The sequence below is a fragment of the Hyla sarda genome, chromosome 11 (genome assembly GCF_029499605.1).
Source record: "Hyla sarda isolate aHylSar1 chromosome 11, aHylSar1.hap1, whole genome shotgun sequence".
Taxonomy (NCBI): Eukaryota; Metazoa; Chordata; class Amphibia; order Anura; family Hylidae; genus Hyla; species Hyla sarda.
Genome location: NC_079199.1, coordinates 56,389,936 through 56,407,371, shown reverse-complemented (window position 1 = coordinate 56,407,371; position 17,436 = coordinate 56,389,936). Strand labels below are relative to the sequence as shown.

Here is a 17,436-nt window from a genome sequence, read left to right as displayed (position 1 = left end):
TGGTTAAATATGTGTATATTTTTGTCCCTACAGCTACTGTCTGTGTGTCTCTGTGGGGAGTCTAAATACAGGATGTGTGGGTGGACAAGCAGGGCTCTGTACACCGAGGACAAGCAGGGCTCTGTACACCGAGGACAAGCAGGGCTCTGTACACCGAGGACAAGCAGGGCTCTGTACACCGAGGACAAGCAGGGCTCTGTACACCGAGGACAAGCAGGGCTCTGTACACCGAGGACAAGCAGGGCTCTGTACACCGAGGACAAGCAGGGCTCTGTACACCGAGGACAAGCAGGGCTCTGTACACCGAGGACAAGCAGGGCTCTGTACACCGAGGACAAGCAGGGCTCTGTACACAGAGGACAAGCAGGGCTCTGTACACAGAGGACAAGCAGGGCTCTGTGCACAGAGGACAAGCAGGGCTCTGTACAGTGAGGACAAGCTGGGCTCTGTGCAGTGAGGACAAGCGGGGCTCTATACACCGAGGACAAGCAGGGCTCTGTGCAGTGAGGACAAGCAGGGCTCTGTACACCGAGGACAAGCAGGGCTTTGTGCAGGGAGGCTCTGCGACATGCTCCCAGCTCTGACATCAGGATGATTGACAAGCCAGGAGTTTGCACAGAGCCCTGCTTGTCCTGCCCTCACACAGGCAATAGCTAAAGGGACAGTATTGTACTACAAATATTCATTTAATAGTATTATCTACATACTAAAGATGAGAAAACTTACAGTAATTGGATTCGTCACGAACTTCTCGGCTCGGAGGTTGCTGACTTTAGCCTGCATAAATTAGTTCAGCTTTCAGATGCTCCGGTGGGCTGGAAAAGGTGGATACAGTCCTAGGAGAGTGTCTCATAGGACTGTATCCACCTTTTCCGTCCCACCGGAGCACCTGAAAGCTGAGCTAATTTATGAAGGCTAAAGTCAACAACTGCCGAGCCGAGAAGTTTGTGACGAATCGAATCACTGTAACTTCGCTCATCTCTATTAATGACAGGTACACTTTAAAAGATAAATGGTCCACAAACCACACCCCTCTTGTCCATGGATTGTGTCTGGTATTGTAGCTCAACTACATTCAATAAAAGTTGACCTTTAACACCAGAGTCAACATAGAGTGACACTGTTTCTAGGGAAAAAGGATATCCTTTTATAACCCATACAGTTCTTTAAATTATTTGCTACCAAATAATGATAATCTAAAATACAGATCTCATCTGCACTTGTTGATCAATTAGAGGTTACGTTATAGCTTTAACATGGGACACTGGGCAATCTGAAGGGCAAACACACTCATATTTATTTACCCCCTAAAAAATCAAAACAATTTGCCATAAATGAGACTTACGTATGACTCCATCCTGAACTTGAAGAAAGTGCTCCAAAATTGTCCGCGCAATCAAGGCTGGAGAGAAGTCTACCTGTGGAAGAGAATGAATAGAATGTATTATAAAAATGATGTCCATGTATCTGTAGTATCAACAAAAATGCTATGATTGATAAAACACAAAGCCATGAGTAAAAAGGGTTAATTAATATTCAGCCCTTGCAATACCAACAATATGGCAATACCACACAAGCATGGCAAAACAGACTAATGAAAGATATTGGTATTATTAAGAGTCTATTGAGGCAATTTTTTTCTGATCATTGAGATGTGCTTAATCCCATTATTGGAAGCCTAGGCTAGGCCAAAGATCACAGCAAAGATCCATTGGTTGTTTTGTCCGAATTGACATCCTATTTTTTAAGTTTTTACTGGTATTTTTCCATAAATTTACTAATGAGTAAATCAATTATGTAAGAAAGTGTCCAAAGTTCCACACAAGTATACCATAAATCTCTCAAGTAACATTGTAATGCCCAAACCGGTTTGGACCTGCTGTGTCACCTACCAGTTTGACTTTGGCCAAAATTTGGGTGCAGATCTAAGTATTTCTCTAGTTTTCACCCTGAATCTGGACTTCTGCTGCATGGGGGAAACCAAGTAACTACCACAAGAGTGCCAAGAAATAAGACAAATGCAATGTCAGGAAAACAGATCAGCAGGACAGAAGTCAAAGACCTTTGCTAGAAGTAAACTACACAATTGCTCAGGCAACAGGAGATGTGTGGAGCAACCATATATATGTGGTGCTCGACAGGAATTGGTGAGGGAAACTTAAGAAAAGCGCTAACTGACCCATTAACTAACTATAGCAGTTGTAAAAGCTACAGGAATGAGTCCAGAGGGAGAAGCCCAGGGCCTACAGTGGAGATGTGGTGCAGACACTGTGGCTTGGTGCCGGTGAGTACCATGACTTGTATGCCAGCAGATGCTGTTACAAACAGAACCTGTGCTGATCTGGGCTAGTCTGAAAACTTTGAGTGAAAGGCCTCACTGTCAAACCTGCCAGTCTCCCCAGGGATTGTGCTAGTTCTGGATTTTGCACATCTTGTCCAGCTTTCCCTGGACGAGATATCCCCTTTTAGAAACCTGGTATTCACATACAACAGGAACCTGGGAAAAATATAGCAATCCCCGACAACCATTCCTGTCAATGTCTCACAATAAATAAACCATAAGGTGGTTTTCCTGGAAATCAGATTGATGGATTATATTGTGAACAGCAGATCAATAAGCAAATGGTACAAGTTCCTTTATACATATTACTTTTTAATTCCTCACCTTTTTCAACATTTCTAGTTGTTGTCAGTGAACAGAAACATTTTTGTTTACATGTATAGACTGAGACAGAACTGATGTAATCATAAACGGAGGAAATTATCATTGCCTTTAATCTTCATTTTGATGTAATTTTTTTACATATCTTTTCAGAAGAGATTTTTGGCAAAAACTTGGTAGATAATTTTCACTGGTCGTGCATGCAGTGGTCAGGAATTTAGGAAGTACGAGTTTCCAAATATAGAATGCAAAGTACAGAAAAATTCACAGATCTACACCACCCCAAGCAGAGCTCTAGAAAAAGGATTTTTTATTTTATTTATTTGTTTACATATTTTAATTCTACAGCCTCCTCTAGTGTTCTTGCTCAAAGTTTACAACACAATGTGCAAACTTTAAATACATTTCTTGCTAAATTTAATACAAAAAACAGAGAAAAGCAACACACAAGGACCAATGATAAATTCCCTCTAAAATGCTTCTATTTAATAGAATACTGAAGATATTTTAATACAATGCAAATAAATCTATTGGTATATTGCCCTGAAATGATGATAACTGAAGACATCTAGGTGACCCTGGATAACATAAGCTCTCCCCACAACATTAATGACAAGAGGAGATGACATGTGACATTTAACATAAAATACTCAGCTCTTATATTACACCCTGAAATGTAATCAATGTCCTCAAACACTTGGCTAGAAGAAGACTTCTTTGTAATACGTAGACTTGTATAATGAATATCCTGACAGCTTTTCAAAGTTAATAATCTCATCACCCTTTCATCTTGATCTAGAGTAAATGATCATTTATTTGAGTTGTTTTCCATATAGTCGGGGGTCTATCCTGTCACCAACCAGATGTTGAGTTGTTCCCCATCTTCACTTCTAACAGGTCTTGAATGATTTCACAGTTTCCGGCAAATACAAGAGTTAATAGTGCCTGTGCCTCTGACATCATTGTTTCTATACTGCTTGGAAGCAGCACAGGTATTTATTTAGCTATCGACCAATTTGACTGGAGAACGAGGTATCACATTTAATGAGTCTTATTTTCCCAGCGTCTAGACAAGCAGTGTTCAAAGCGACCATCAAGTACAATTAGAATATCATATCTTAAAGTGAACCTGTCACAAGAAAAAGTATTTGTTCAACCAAATTATATCTATGCACTATTTAGGTAAAACCGCAGAGAAATCTTAAGCCCGTGGCATTGTAAGAAATAAAAGCTGAACTCGCGAAGATGGTGAATATCTAACACATGGTGAAGCATACATGAGCTAGGCAAATTACAGTCTTATTACTTGGTCAGATCTTAATTTTTAGGTCTTTTTTACACAATGATTTTACTTCTGTCTGCTTTAACCCCTTCAGGACACAGCCCATTTGGGCTTTAACCCCTTGGGGATGGAGCCCATTATGACCCTAAGGACAGGAGCATTTTTTTTGCAAATCTGACCACTGTCACTTTAAGCATTAGAAACTCTGGGATGCTTTTATAAATTTGATTCAGAGATTGTTTTTTTGTGACATATTCTACTTTATGGTAGTCATAAATTTTCATTGATGCTTGCATCAAACATTTTTTGCATTTTTCTAACTTTGAAGCTCACTATTTGTAAGGAAAATAGACAATCCAAAGAAATTATATATGACTCACATATACAATATGTCTATTTTATATTTGAATCATAAAGTGGACATGTTTTTACTTTTGGAAGACATCAGAGGGCTTCAAAATTCAGCAGCAATTTTCCAATTTTTCACAAATTTTCAAAATCTTAATTTTTCAGGGACCAGTTCAGGTTTGAAGTGGATTTGAAGGGCCTTCGTATTAGAAATAGCCCACAAATGACCCAATTATAAAAACTGCACCCCTCAAAGTATCCAAAATGACATTCAGTAAGTGTGTTAACCATTTAGGTGTTTCACAGGAATAGCAGTAAAGTGAAGGAGAAAATTCTAAATCTTCATTTTTTACACTTGCATGTTCTTGTAGACCCAGTTTTTGAATTTTTACAAGTGGTAATAGGAGAAAAAGCCCCCCAAAATGTGTAACCCAATTTCTCTCGAGTAAGGAAATATCTCATATGTGTATGTCAAGTGTTCGGTAGGCGCAGTAGAGGGCTCAGAAGGAGAAACAATGGGATTTTGGAGAGTGAATTGTGCTGAAATGGTTTTTGGGGGCATGTCACATTTAGAAAGCCCCTATGGTGCCAGAACAGCAGAAAACCCCACATAGCATACCATTTTGGAAACTACACCCCTCAAGGCACGTAACAAGGGGTCCAGTTAGCCTTAACAGCCCACAGGTGTTTGCCGACTTTTCGTTACAATCGGATGTGTAATTGAAATTTTTTTTTTCCCTAAAGTGCAGTTTTTTCACCAAATTTACCATTTTTAAAAAGGGTAATTGGAGAAAATGCCCCCCAAAATGTGTAACCCCATCTCTTCTGAGTATGGAAATACCCCATGTTAGGTTGTAAAATGCTCTGCAGGCGAACTACAATGCTCAGAAGAGAAGGAGCGCCATTGAGCTTTTGGAAAGAGAATTCGTTTGGAATGGTAGTCAGGTGCTATGTGCGTTTACAAAGCCCCCCATGGTGCCAAAACAGTGGTCCCCCCCACATGTGACCCCATTTTGGAAACTACACCCCTCACAGAATTTAATAAGGGGTGCAGTGAGTATTTACACCCCACTGGCGTTTGACAGATCTTTGGAACAGTGGGCTGTGCAGATGAAAAATAAAATTTTTCATTTTCACGGACCACTGTTCCAAAAATCTGTCAGACACCTGTGGGGCGTAAATGTTCACTTTTACACCCCTTAATACATTAAATGAAGGGTGTAGTTTCCAAAATGGGGTCACATGTGGGGGGGTCCATTGTTCTGGCATTTTCTCTTCAAAATCCCATTGGCGCTCCTACTTTTCTGAGCATTGTAGTTCGCCCGCAGAGCACTTTACATCCACATATGGGGTATTTTCTTATTCAGAAGAAATGGGGTTACAAATTTTGGGGGGCTTTTTTCCTACTTTCCCGTGTGAAAATGAAAAATTTTGGGTAACACCAGCATTTTAGTGAATTTTTTTTTTTCATTTTCCCATCCAAATTTTATGAAAATTCGTCAAACACCTGTGGGGTGTTAAGGCTCACTATACCCCTTGTCACGTTCCGTGAGGGGTGTAGTTTCCAAAATGGGGTCACATGTGGGTATTTATTGTTTTGCGTTTATGACAGAACCGCTGTAAAATCAGCCACCCCTGTGCAAATCACCAATTTAGGCCTCAAATGTACATGGTGCGCTCTCACTCCTGAGCCTTGTTGTGCGCCCGCAGAGCATTTTACGCCCACATATGGGGTATTTCTGTACAAATTTTGGGGGTCTTTTTTTTTTTCCTTTTACTGCTTGTGAAAATAAAAAGTATGGGGCAACACCAGCATGATAGTGTAAATTTTTTTATTTTTTTACACTAACAGGCTGGTGTAGCCCCCAACTTTTCCTTTTCATAAGGAGTAAAAGCCCCCCAAAATTTGTAGTGCAATTTCTCCCGAGTACGGAAATACCCCATATGTGGCCCTAAACTGTTTCATTGAAATATGACAGGGCTCCGAAATGAGAGAGCGCCATGCGCATTTGAGGACTGCATTAGGGATTGCATAGGGGTGGACATAGGGGTATTCTACGCCAGTGATTCCCAAATAGGATGCCTCCAGCTGTTGCTAAACTCCCAGCATGCCTGGACAGTTAGTGGCTGTCCAGAAATGCTGGGAGTTGTTGTTTTGCAACAGCTGGAGGCTCCGTTTTGGAAACACTGCCGTACAATATGTTTTTCATTTTTATTGGGGGGACAATGTAAGGGGGTGTTTATGTAGTGTTTTACCCTTTATTTTGTGTTAGTGTAGCTTAGTGTTTTTAGGGTACATTCGCACTGGCATGTCACGGTGAGTTTCCAGCTAGGAGTTTGCGCTGCGGCGAAAAATTTGCCGCAGCCCAAACTTGAAGCAGGAAACTTAATGTAAACCTTCCTGTGTGAATGTACCCTGTACAAAAGCTGTTTCAAAATTACAACTCTCAGCATGTATTGACAGACTGTGCATGCTGGTACTGTTGCATCAGCTGGGTTCTGTTAGGTTCTGTTACCTAACTCAGAATTTTCCAACCAGTGTGCCTCCAGCTGTTGCAAAACTACAACTCCCAGCATGTACTGATCGCCGAAGGGCATGCTGGGAGATGTAGTTATGCAACTGGTGGAGGTACGCAACTATAACTTCCAGCATGCCGAGACAGCTGATTGCTGTTTGTGCATGCTGGGATATGCAGTTTTGCAGCATCTGGAGGGCAAGAGTTTATAGACCACTGCACAGTGATCTCCAAACTGTGACCCTCCAGATGTTGCAAAACTACAAATCCAGCATGCCCAGACAGCAAACAGCTGTTTGGGCATGCTAGGAGTTGTAGTTTTGAAAGATGTGGAGGGATATAGTTTAGAGACCACTGTATAGTGGTCTCAAACTGCAGCCCTCCAGCTGTTGCAAAACTACATATTCCAGCATGCCCAAACAGCTGTCTGGGCATGCTGGGAGTTGTAGTTTTGCAACATCTGGAGGGCTACAGGTAAGAGACCACTGCATAGTGGTCTCAGACTGTAGCCCTCCAGATGTTGCTAGGCAACTTACCGGCTTCCGTAGGATCCAGGGAGCCGTCCTCCTCTGCCGCACGACATCACCGTCGCCCGCTGCCTCCGGATGGGTAAGTAGACGTCGGCGCCCGGCCCTCTTCGGTTTCCCAATTCTGCCCCGCCTATTGTGGGTGGGCAGGACGGGGAAAACGAAAGTTAACCCCCCCGCCCCCGATCTGCTATTGGTCGTCGCTTCTGACGACCAATAGCAGGGATAGGAGGAGTGGCACCCCTGCCACCTCACTCCTATCCCTTCAGGGGAATCGTAGGGGTCTTAGACAAACGCAATCCCCCTTGTATTCCGGGTCATCGGGTCACCACAGATCCCATATGACCTGGAATCGGCGCAAATCAAAAGTGTGAATTCACTTGCGATTTGCGCCGATCGCCGACATGGAGGGGGGTTTGATGACCCCCCTGGGCAATTGCACGGGGGGGCCTGCTGACCGAACTTCCCACGGGCGTATGGATACGCCCTTCGTCCTTAAGTATCAGGACACAAGGGCGTATGCATACGCCCTTTGTCCCCAACAGGTTAAATGGGCACTGTCAGATACAAAAACTTTTAATATGTTATAAAGCATGCAAAATCAATAGGTTTTGCAATTGCTTTCATTAGAAAAATTTCATACTGAAAAATCCAGTGAAAGAACTGTCCACCCCCCCCCCCCCATCTGCTTAAACACATACTAGTCCTGCTGTGTCCATGCTTCATCACCTACGTCATGGACACACTTCTTTGATTGACAGCTGTGAGCGCAGGGAAAATCCTCCCACTGTCAGCTTGTCCCCCTACTGTCAGTGAGGACAAGCTGGGAGTTGTAGTTTTGCTAATGCTAGGGGAGATGTGAGCAGACAAAAGTGTAAAAACGCCACCAACAACTTTGTTGCTTTATAAATTGCTTTCAGTGAAACATTTAAAAAAAATTCACAATATGTCAGGCAAAGTCTTTGCAAAAAGCAGATGTTACAAAATTTCAATTCACCCAAAGTGTACCTTCTTTGGATGCGCTCGACACTCTCCAAGCTGTAGGAAGTCTTCACCCCATGTCCGGGCTTCCTTCAGTACATGGACCTTCCTCTCACGAAGGGAAACAGACTGGAGTTTGCGTCGACACCTTACGACGTTTCGGAGACCACGCCTCCTTTCTCAAGTATCCCTCAGGGATACTTGAAAAAGGAGGCGTGGTCTCCGAAACGTCGTAAATTACTTCCTTGACAATTATTTTACCTTCAATTAATAATTTTTTATACAACACAAAGGTACGGCGATGGGTGCGAAATGCTCACCGGTTTTCGCTAATTTGTATATGGGGGGTTTTGAAAAGGTTTTTATACACAATAATAACAGTTTTTTATGTAATATAAAACATTTTAGGAGACATAAATGATTTGTTTTTAATATGGCAAGGAAGTAAGGAAAGTTTTAAGGATTTTGTTAATATTTTAAACACTAATAACTGGGGAATTAATTTTACTGATACAGTTGAAAAAGAAAGTGTCACTTTCTTAGATCTGGAAATATATAACAAAAATGAAGGGATAGAAACAAAAACCTTTTTTCAAAAAATGTGATACTAATGGTTATCTGCACTTTGGGAGTGAACATCTAAAAAATTGGAAAATCAATATCCCTTTTGGGCAACTAACGAGGATCCAGAGGAATTGTTCAGAAAATGAAAATTATGTAAAACAGGCAAAAATTATTGAGAAAAGATTTGTGGACAAACAATACCCCAAAGAAATTATAAAAGGAGCAAGAAGGAAAGCCGATAATATTAATAGAGAGATGCAGATTGAAGAACAAAGGATGGGAAATAAAAAGAAAAGAAAGGAAAAAGAAGAAAAACAATATACTACAGCCCTCATTACTAGATACTCTAAAAATACGAAACAAATAGAAAAAATTAACAGCTTTAAAACAGGGTTAGATACATTCCTGGAACAAAATAACATTAATGCTTATGAAGAAATATAAAATCCCATCCCTTCCCCAATATCGCGCCACACCCCTACCCTTTAATTCCCTGGTTGAACTTGATGGACATATGTCTTTTTTCGACCGTACTAACTATGTAACTATGTAAAAAGCATTGGTCCATACTAGAATGTGATTCCTTTTTAAAAGAAGCAATAGGAAAGAACAATGAACCCAATTTTATCTATAGAAGGGCGAAAACAATTGCACAAGAAATCGCACCTTCATATCCCTGGTTAAAAAATGCAAGAATAAAAATAAAAGTGAGAGCAAAAAAGGAGTATTTAAGTGCAATAAAAATAAATGCGGGACGTGTAATATCATTAAATGTGGAGCTGATTCAGTAGTGAGTAATAGTACAGGAGAAAGAATAGGAATTCATTCCCATATAACCTAAAGGAGACAGAGAGGGTATAATTTATCATCTATGTGTTTTTATAAACTTAATTTATGTATTATTGTGTAAATTTAGCATGTATGGAGGGTGGGCTTTGTAACTTGATGTAATTTCCGGGTTTGAAGGGGTTAATAGGAAGAGGAGCTCATGTGTTTAGTATTCCCTGAGGAAGGAGGAGTCCCTCCGCAACGAATCGGAACCTTTCTATGTTTTAAATGTCCCGTTCCAATAAATGTAATCTCTTGTATGTAACTACTGAGAGACTGCAGTCTTCTTAATCCGTTACACTGTAGTAGCAAAGCTAACACAGCCTGTGGATGGAGGATATACCAAGAAATTTACCTGTTTGAAACTGCTGGAGCCTCGGAGTGGGACGATAAGCTTGCAGTCACGAGGGGAGTTCTGACCAGGAAAGACTCCCCTCGGTGAAGTAAGTGTGAATACTTTGACGCGTGAAGTGCCTTGGAGCAAAGTGTGAATAGGGAGGTGTGTCCGCTGTTTAGTTTTTCTTTTCCTTTTAGTTCACACAGACAGCATACTGAGGGAGGGGGCGGAGACCTGCACAGTGAGGCCACGCCTCCTCCCTTTGAGAGGAATTCAGACTAGTGAGCTAAGTTAAAAGTGTAATAAAAAAAAATAAAGGGGCTAGACACAAAAATTTGATGTTCATGGTCAGGATTAGGTACTGAGTGATATATAAAAAAAAAAAATTAGTTGGATCTGACGGGTACGCTTTACGTTTTCATTTTTTCCTCCTTGCCTTCAAAAAATCTTAACTATTTTATATTTTCTTCCACAGACTAGTATGAGGGCTTGTTTTTTGCGGAACCAGTTGTCCGTTGTAATGCCATCACTCACTTTACCATAAAATGCATGGCGCAACCAAAAAAATACTATTTGTGTGGGGAAATTAAAAAGAATACCGCAGTTTAGCAAATTTTGGAAGGTTTCTTTTCACGCTGTACTATTTACGGTAAAAATGAAGTTTTCTTTATTCTTTGGGTCAATACGATTAAAATTATATCCCATGATAACATACTTTTCTATTACTGTTGCGCTTAAAAAAAAAATCGCAAACTTTTTAACCAAATTAGTACGTTTAAAGTCCCCCTATTTTGAAGGCCTATAACTCCTTAATTTTTTCGTATAAGCGGCAGTATGAGGGCTTTTTTTGCGACGTGAGCTATAGTTTTAACTGATACCATATTTGCTTATATAAAACTTTTAATACATTTTTTATCAATTTTTTTGTGAATAAAATATTATAAAAAAGCAGCAATTTTGGACTTTTTTTTACGTTCACCGTACAGTATCATTAACATTATATTTTAATAGTTCGGATATTTACGCACGCGGCGATACCAAATATGTATATAAAGTTTTGTTTTGTTTTTTTTACACTTTTTGGGGGTGAAATAGGAAAAATGGGAAAATTTACGTTTTTATTGGGGGAGGGGGTTTTTCACTTTTTTTTTTTTACTTTTATTTTTACACTTTAATAGTCCCCATAGGGGACTATTGATAGCAACCAATCGATTGCTAATACTGTTCAGTGCTATGCATAGGGCATAGCACTGATCAGTGTTATCGGTCATCTTCTGCTCTGGTCTGCCCGATCGCAGACCAGAGCAGAAGACCCATGGAAGGCAGCGGATGATCGGATTGGCGCAGCAGCGCTGCGGGCGATCCGATCATCCATTTTAGTGACCGCAATGCTGCAGATGCCGTGATCTGTATTGATCACGGCATCTGAGGGGTTAATGGCGGACATCCACGCGTTCGCGGATGTCGGCCATTACCGCCGGGTCCCTGGCTGCTATCAGCAGATGGGACCTGCCGCTTATGACCCGAGCATCGCTCCGATGTTCTGGTTATGTATAGGACGTAAATGTACGTCCTGATGCGTTAAGTACCAACTCACCAGGACATACCATTTACGTCTTGCGTCGTTAAGGGGTTAAAAAAATGTAGGCTAAGGGCACATTCATGCTGCGTATTTTGCTGCGTATTTGCTGCTGCATATTTTCTTTCCCATTGAAGTCAATGGGTAGCAAAATACGCAGCTGATAAATATGCAGCTGATAAATTATGTATTTCGAATTATGAAAACCATATTTTTTCTATTCTTCTGTTGTATATCCATACAAAGTGGTTCATCATTTTGGGGTACATTATTAACTGTTCTGTGGTGGCCATAAACAAAATAAAAAAATAAATGCAATCTTTTTTTATGTAAAGTATTGCTCCAACATTGCGCTTTTTACTGTGTGTGAGATTGCTTTTTGCAGGACAAGTTGTAGTTTTAACTGGTACCATATTGGGGAATATAAACCTTTTTGATCACTTTTTATTCCAGCTTTTGGAGGAAAGGTGACCAAAAACAGTGCCTGTCAAATAACTTGATCACTTTATAATACAGGCCCTTATGGACACAGCTATGATAATTACATATACTTTTTACACAATAAACCATCCTTAAAGGGGTAATCAACTGCCCAGCGTTTGGAACAAACTGTTCCGAACGCTGGAGCCGGCGTCGGGAGCTCGTGACGTCCTTGCCCCACCCCCTCATGATGTCATGCACCGCCCCCTCAAAGCAAGTCTAAGGGAGGGGGTGTTCCAAATGGTGAACAGCGGTGTACCCCTTTAATGTAGGTGAAAGTTTTAACAGTTTTGATTCTGTGGTCATTACGAACTTCTACAAAGGCTTACAGTGAATGTAACTATCTATAACACACTAAAAGAATAAAAAAGGATCAGTATGAGGAAAAATCAGTATTAGAAAGATCTGAAGGTTAGGGAATATTTTGGGAGTGTAAATAAAGGACATCCAATAATACTTATTTTATTACATTTAAAAATATAGCCTTTAAACTTTCTAAACTGTAAAATTATTTTCAGTTCTCACAGTAAACAAGCTAAAGACCCTTCATTTTTACTAGCCTTAAATGGGCACTATCACCTTAAACTTTTAATATGTTGTACATATATATCAACTGTTATGATCAGTCAGGTTCCTGGCTCTGTACTACATGACTGAGACAGACTTCTGTGTGGTCACCCACACACAGAGATCGGAGAGAGAATTCCATATCCTTCTCTTGGCTTGTGCTAAGCAATTGGTCAGGGTCTGAATGCTCAGACACCAACAGATCAAAACTTTTGACACATCTGTAGAGTTTCTTGTACCCTGTTATGGTATACAGAAAATGTAACAGACTTACTATTTTTTTTAACTATAAATTTTTATTAAAGTTTTCAAAAGTTTACAATAGAAAAACAGAATCCATAACAGATCAAACATTTGGGTGTAACTGACTTACTATAGGGGAGATTTATCAAAACCTGTGCAGAGGAAAAGTTGACCAGTTACCCATAGCAACCAGCTTGCTTCTTTCATTTCTAACAAGGCCTCTCAAAAATGAAATAAGTGATCTGATTGGTAGCTATGGGCAACTAGCCAACTTTTTCTCTGCACGAGTTTTGATAAATCTCCCCCATGATTACTGCTGTAGAGCTACAATTGCAGGATCTTTACATGTAATCTAGAACTGTTCACTTTTTAACCCCTTAAGGACGTAGGGATTTTTCATTTTTGCGCTTGCTTTTTCCTCTTCGCCTTCTAATAATAATAACGCTTTCAATTTGCCACTTACAGACCCATATGAGAGCTTGTTTTTTGCGCCATCAATTGTACTTTATAATGACACCTTTTTACCACCATTACCACTAATGACACCATTTTACCACTAAATCTACCACATTTTCAAATTAAATCTATGAGGGCTAAATTGAAAAAACAAAAATTTAGTGACATTATCTTTAGGCTGTAGGTTCATATTCTAAAAATGATACCAAACTTAATTTAGTTTTATTTTACTACTTTAAAAAAATATATATAAAACTTTTGTACAAAAATTAGTCTGCTTAAAATTGTGCTATTCTGACTCCTATAACTAGCTATTTTTTTGTGTTGTGATCTGTATTTAATTTTGCTACTATTTTTGCTTTGATTAGAATTTATAATCTCAAAAATTAGTAAAAAAATGGATACGGCTCAATTGATACTAAATGGCACTGGCTAGACTGAGCAACCCAACCCAACATCTATACCCACAGTGTAAAAATTTAGGGAAAGTAAAATAATAGTATGTAAATAAATTTAAAAAAGTAGGTAGCTACAACCAAGACAGTGATTATATGGAATATTTGCCAGACGAGTACTAGTGTGAAAGTTGTGTAGCCCATACAACCTGGATAAATATATGAAAATTGTGTATATACAATGTATATACTGTGTACATGTTTCCTCAAATCTGGGCTTATGTATTTTATTAAATACGCCCTCCACATTTCCGATCAACGCCGCTCGCCGGGCTGTGATCGGACCGGGATGACTGCTGATATCTATCAGCAGGCATCCCGTGGCAATGCCTAGGGGGGTCCTGAGACCCCCCCCCCCCCCATGTCAGCGATCACGGCAAATCGTTGGTCAATTCAGACCAGAGATTTGCCCGCGATTCGAGGTAATCGGGTCACTGGGGACCCGATCTCCCAGAAAATAAGCATGATCGGAGCTGTCAGACAGCTCCGACCATCCTAAAGGATAGGAGCGAGGAGGCAGTGTTGCCACCCCCTCCTATCCCCTGCCATTGGTCGGTCAGGCTGACTACCAATGGCAGGAGGGGGCGGGGGGGGGGGGGGGTTAGAGTTAATTTCCCCCCGCTCTGCCCACCGATCGAAGTCGGGGCAGAGCGGGGGGGAACACGTGTGGCGAGGGGGGAGCATGGTCCGGCTTACCCGGACCGGTGGAGGCATCCTGGACCAGCGGCAGCATCGACAGCAGCTGGAGCGGCCGGAAAGTGCTGCGTGCAGAAGGCTGCAGTGAAGATCGCGGTAAGTGATCTTCTCTGTGGCCTTCTAAAAGCTGCAAAACTACAACTCCCAGCATGCCCACACAGCCAAAGGCTGCCTTTGGCTGTTCTCCAAACTGTAGCCCTCCAGATGTTGCAAAACTACAACTCCCAGCATGGCCAGACAGTCAGGGATGCTGGGTGTGTAGTTCTGCAATATCTGGCCCTTCATATGTTGCAGAACTACAACTCCCAGCATGCCTGGACAGTCTGGGCATGCTTGGAGTTGTAGTTTTGCAACATCTGGAGGGCCACCGTTTGGAGACCACTACTTAGCAGTCTCCAAACTGTTCTTCCCCAGTTGTTGCATATCTACAACTCCAAGCATGCCCAGACTGTCCAGGCATGCTGGGAGTTGTAATTCTGCAACATATGAAGGGCCAGATATTGCAGAACTACACGCCCAGCATCCCTGACTGTCTGACCATGCTGGGAATTGTAGTTTTGCAACAGCTGTAGGCACACTGATTGGGAAACACTGAGCTAGAGTCTGTTTCCTAACTCAGTGATTCCAAGCCGTGTGCCTCCAGCTGTGGTGTTGTTTTGCAACAGCTGGAGGCACATTGGTTGGAATCACTGAGATAGAGTCTGTTTTCTAACTCAGTGGTTCCCCACCAGTGTGCCTACAGCTGTTGTAAAACTACAACTCCCAGCATGTACGGTCTGTCAGTGCATTCTGGGAGTTGTCATTTTGCCACAGCTGAAGGTTTGGGGTGCCCCCCCCCCCATGTGAATGTACAGGATACATTCACACGGGCGGGTTTACAGTGGGTTTCCTTCTACAAGTTTGAGCTGTGGCAAATTTTTCGCTGCAGCTCAAACTCCCAGCGGAAAACTTACTTTGAAACCCCGCCTGTGTGAATGTACCCTAAAAACACTAAACTACACTAACAAATAATAAAAAGTAAAACATTAAATATACACCCCCTTACACGCCCCCCCCCCCCCCAATAAAAATGAAAAAGGTCTCATACGGCAGTGTTTCCTAAACAGAGCCTCCAGCTGTTGCAAAACCACAACTCCCAGTATTGCCGGACAGTCATAGACTGTCCTGGCAGGCTGGGAGTCTTGCAACAGCTTGAGGCACCCTGTTTGGGAAACACTGCTGTAGGGTTTTACTGTAGGTAACCGGGTCCGCCCCTATTGCAAATTCTGCATGGCGCTCTCTCACTTCAGAGCCCTGTCGTATTTTAAGGCAACAGTTTAGGGCTACATATGGGGTATTTCCGTACTAGGGAGAAATTGCACTACAAATATTGGGGGGCATTTTCTCCCATTACCCTTTGTAAAAATTGTAAATTTGGGGAAAAAAACTGCACTTTAGTGAAAACATTTTTTTTTTTCATTTACACATCCGACTTTAACGAAAAGTCGTCAAACACCTGTGGGGTGTTAAGGCTCACTGGACCCCTTGTTACGTGCCTTGAGGGGTGTAGTTTCCAAAATAGTATACCATGTGTTTGTTTGTTTTTTTTTGCTGTTCTGGCACCATAGGGGCTTCTTAAATGTGACATGCCCCCCAAAAACCATTTCAGAAAAATTCACTCTCCAAAATCCCACTGTCGCTCCTTCCCTTCTGTGCCCTCTACTGCGCCCACCGAACACTTTACATACACATATGAGGTATTTCCTTACTCAAGAGAAATTGGGTTACATATTTTGGGGGGCTTTTTCTCCTATTACCCCTTGTAAAAATTCAAAAACTGGGTCTAGAAGAACATGCGAGTGTAAAAAATGAAGATTTTGAATTTTCTCCTTTACTTTGCGAAACACCTAAAGGGTTAGCAAACTTTCTGAATGTCATTTTGAATACTTTGAGGGGTGCAGTTTTTATAATGGGGTAATTTATGGTGTATTTCTAATACGAAGGCCCTTCAAATCCACTTCAAAACTGAACTGGTCCCTTAAAAATTCTGATTTTGAAAATTTTGTGAAAAATTGGAAAATTGCTGCTGAACTTTGAAGCCCTCTGATGTCTTCCAAAATTAAAAACATGTCAACTTTATGATGGAAACATAAAGTAGACATATTGTATTTGTGAATCAATGTATCATTTATTTGGAATTTCTGTTTTCCTTACAAGCAGAGAGTTTTCAAAGTTAGAAAAATGCCAAATTTTCAATTTTTTCATGACATTTTGGAATTTTTCAGAATAAATGATGCAAGTATCGACAAAAATTTTCCACTAACATGAAGTAGAATATGTCACGAAAAAACTCTCTCGGAATCAGAATGAAAAGTAAAAGCATCCCAGAGTTATTAATGCTTAAAGTGACAATGGTCAGAATTGCAAAAAATGCTCCCGTTCCTAGGGTTATAATGGGCTCCATCCCCAAGGAGTTAAAAGAAATAAAAAACAGAAAACTTCATTTTTTATTTTTTTTTAAACAAAGTACATTAGAAAGATTTTTTTTTAACCATAAATGTGTGCAAAAGCAAAAAATTTTTTTTGGACAGTGCCCATTTAGCAATATGAGGAAATGTGGGTATTGACTCATTTTCACTTACATTTACTAAAAATTCTGGCAAAATTGGTGAAATACCTTTGCGGGGATGTGGAAATCCTATAGCCCGACGCCCGGGGCAAGTAGTTTTGGGCGCCGGGAAGGTGAATTGTTTATAGATTTAGCCCTGTATCGGGCTAGCAGGGACAGACAGACTTCCCCCTTATTTTTCTTTAATGTCGGTGTGAGGCGCAGGAGCGGATGGAAGTCTACACCTCACACCGGCACTCAGAGTGTATGGAGGGGGCGGCGGCCTCCAGCTGACTGCAGAGCCACATTATCTCCCCTCCCGGAGGAC

General features: G+C 41.1%; 1 protein-coding gene across 9 annotated transcripts in view; it reads right to left on the bottom strand.

Moving 5' to 3' along the window:
* The window catches only part of CDIN1 (CDAN1 interacting nuclease 1), a 481,663-nt gene that overhangs the window by 298,267 nt on the left and 165,960 nt on the right, over positions 1-17,436 (bottom strand). For all 9 annotated transcript variants that reach the window (XM_056546010.1, XM_056546009.1, XM_056546013.1 and 6 more), the window contains one exon: positions 1,346-1,418. In XM_056546010.1, the coding sequence (XP_056401985.1) occupies positions 1,346-1,418 (73 nt within the window). The remainder of the gene's footprint in view (positions 1-1,345; positions 1,419-17,436) is intronic.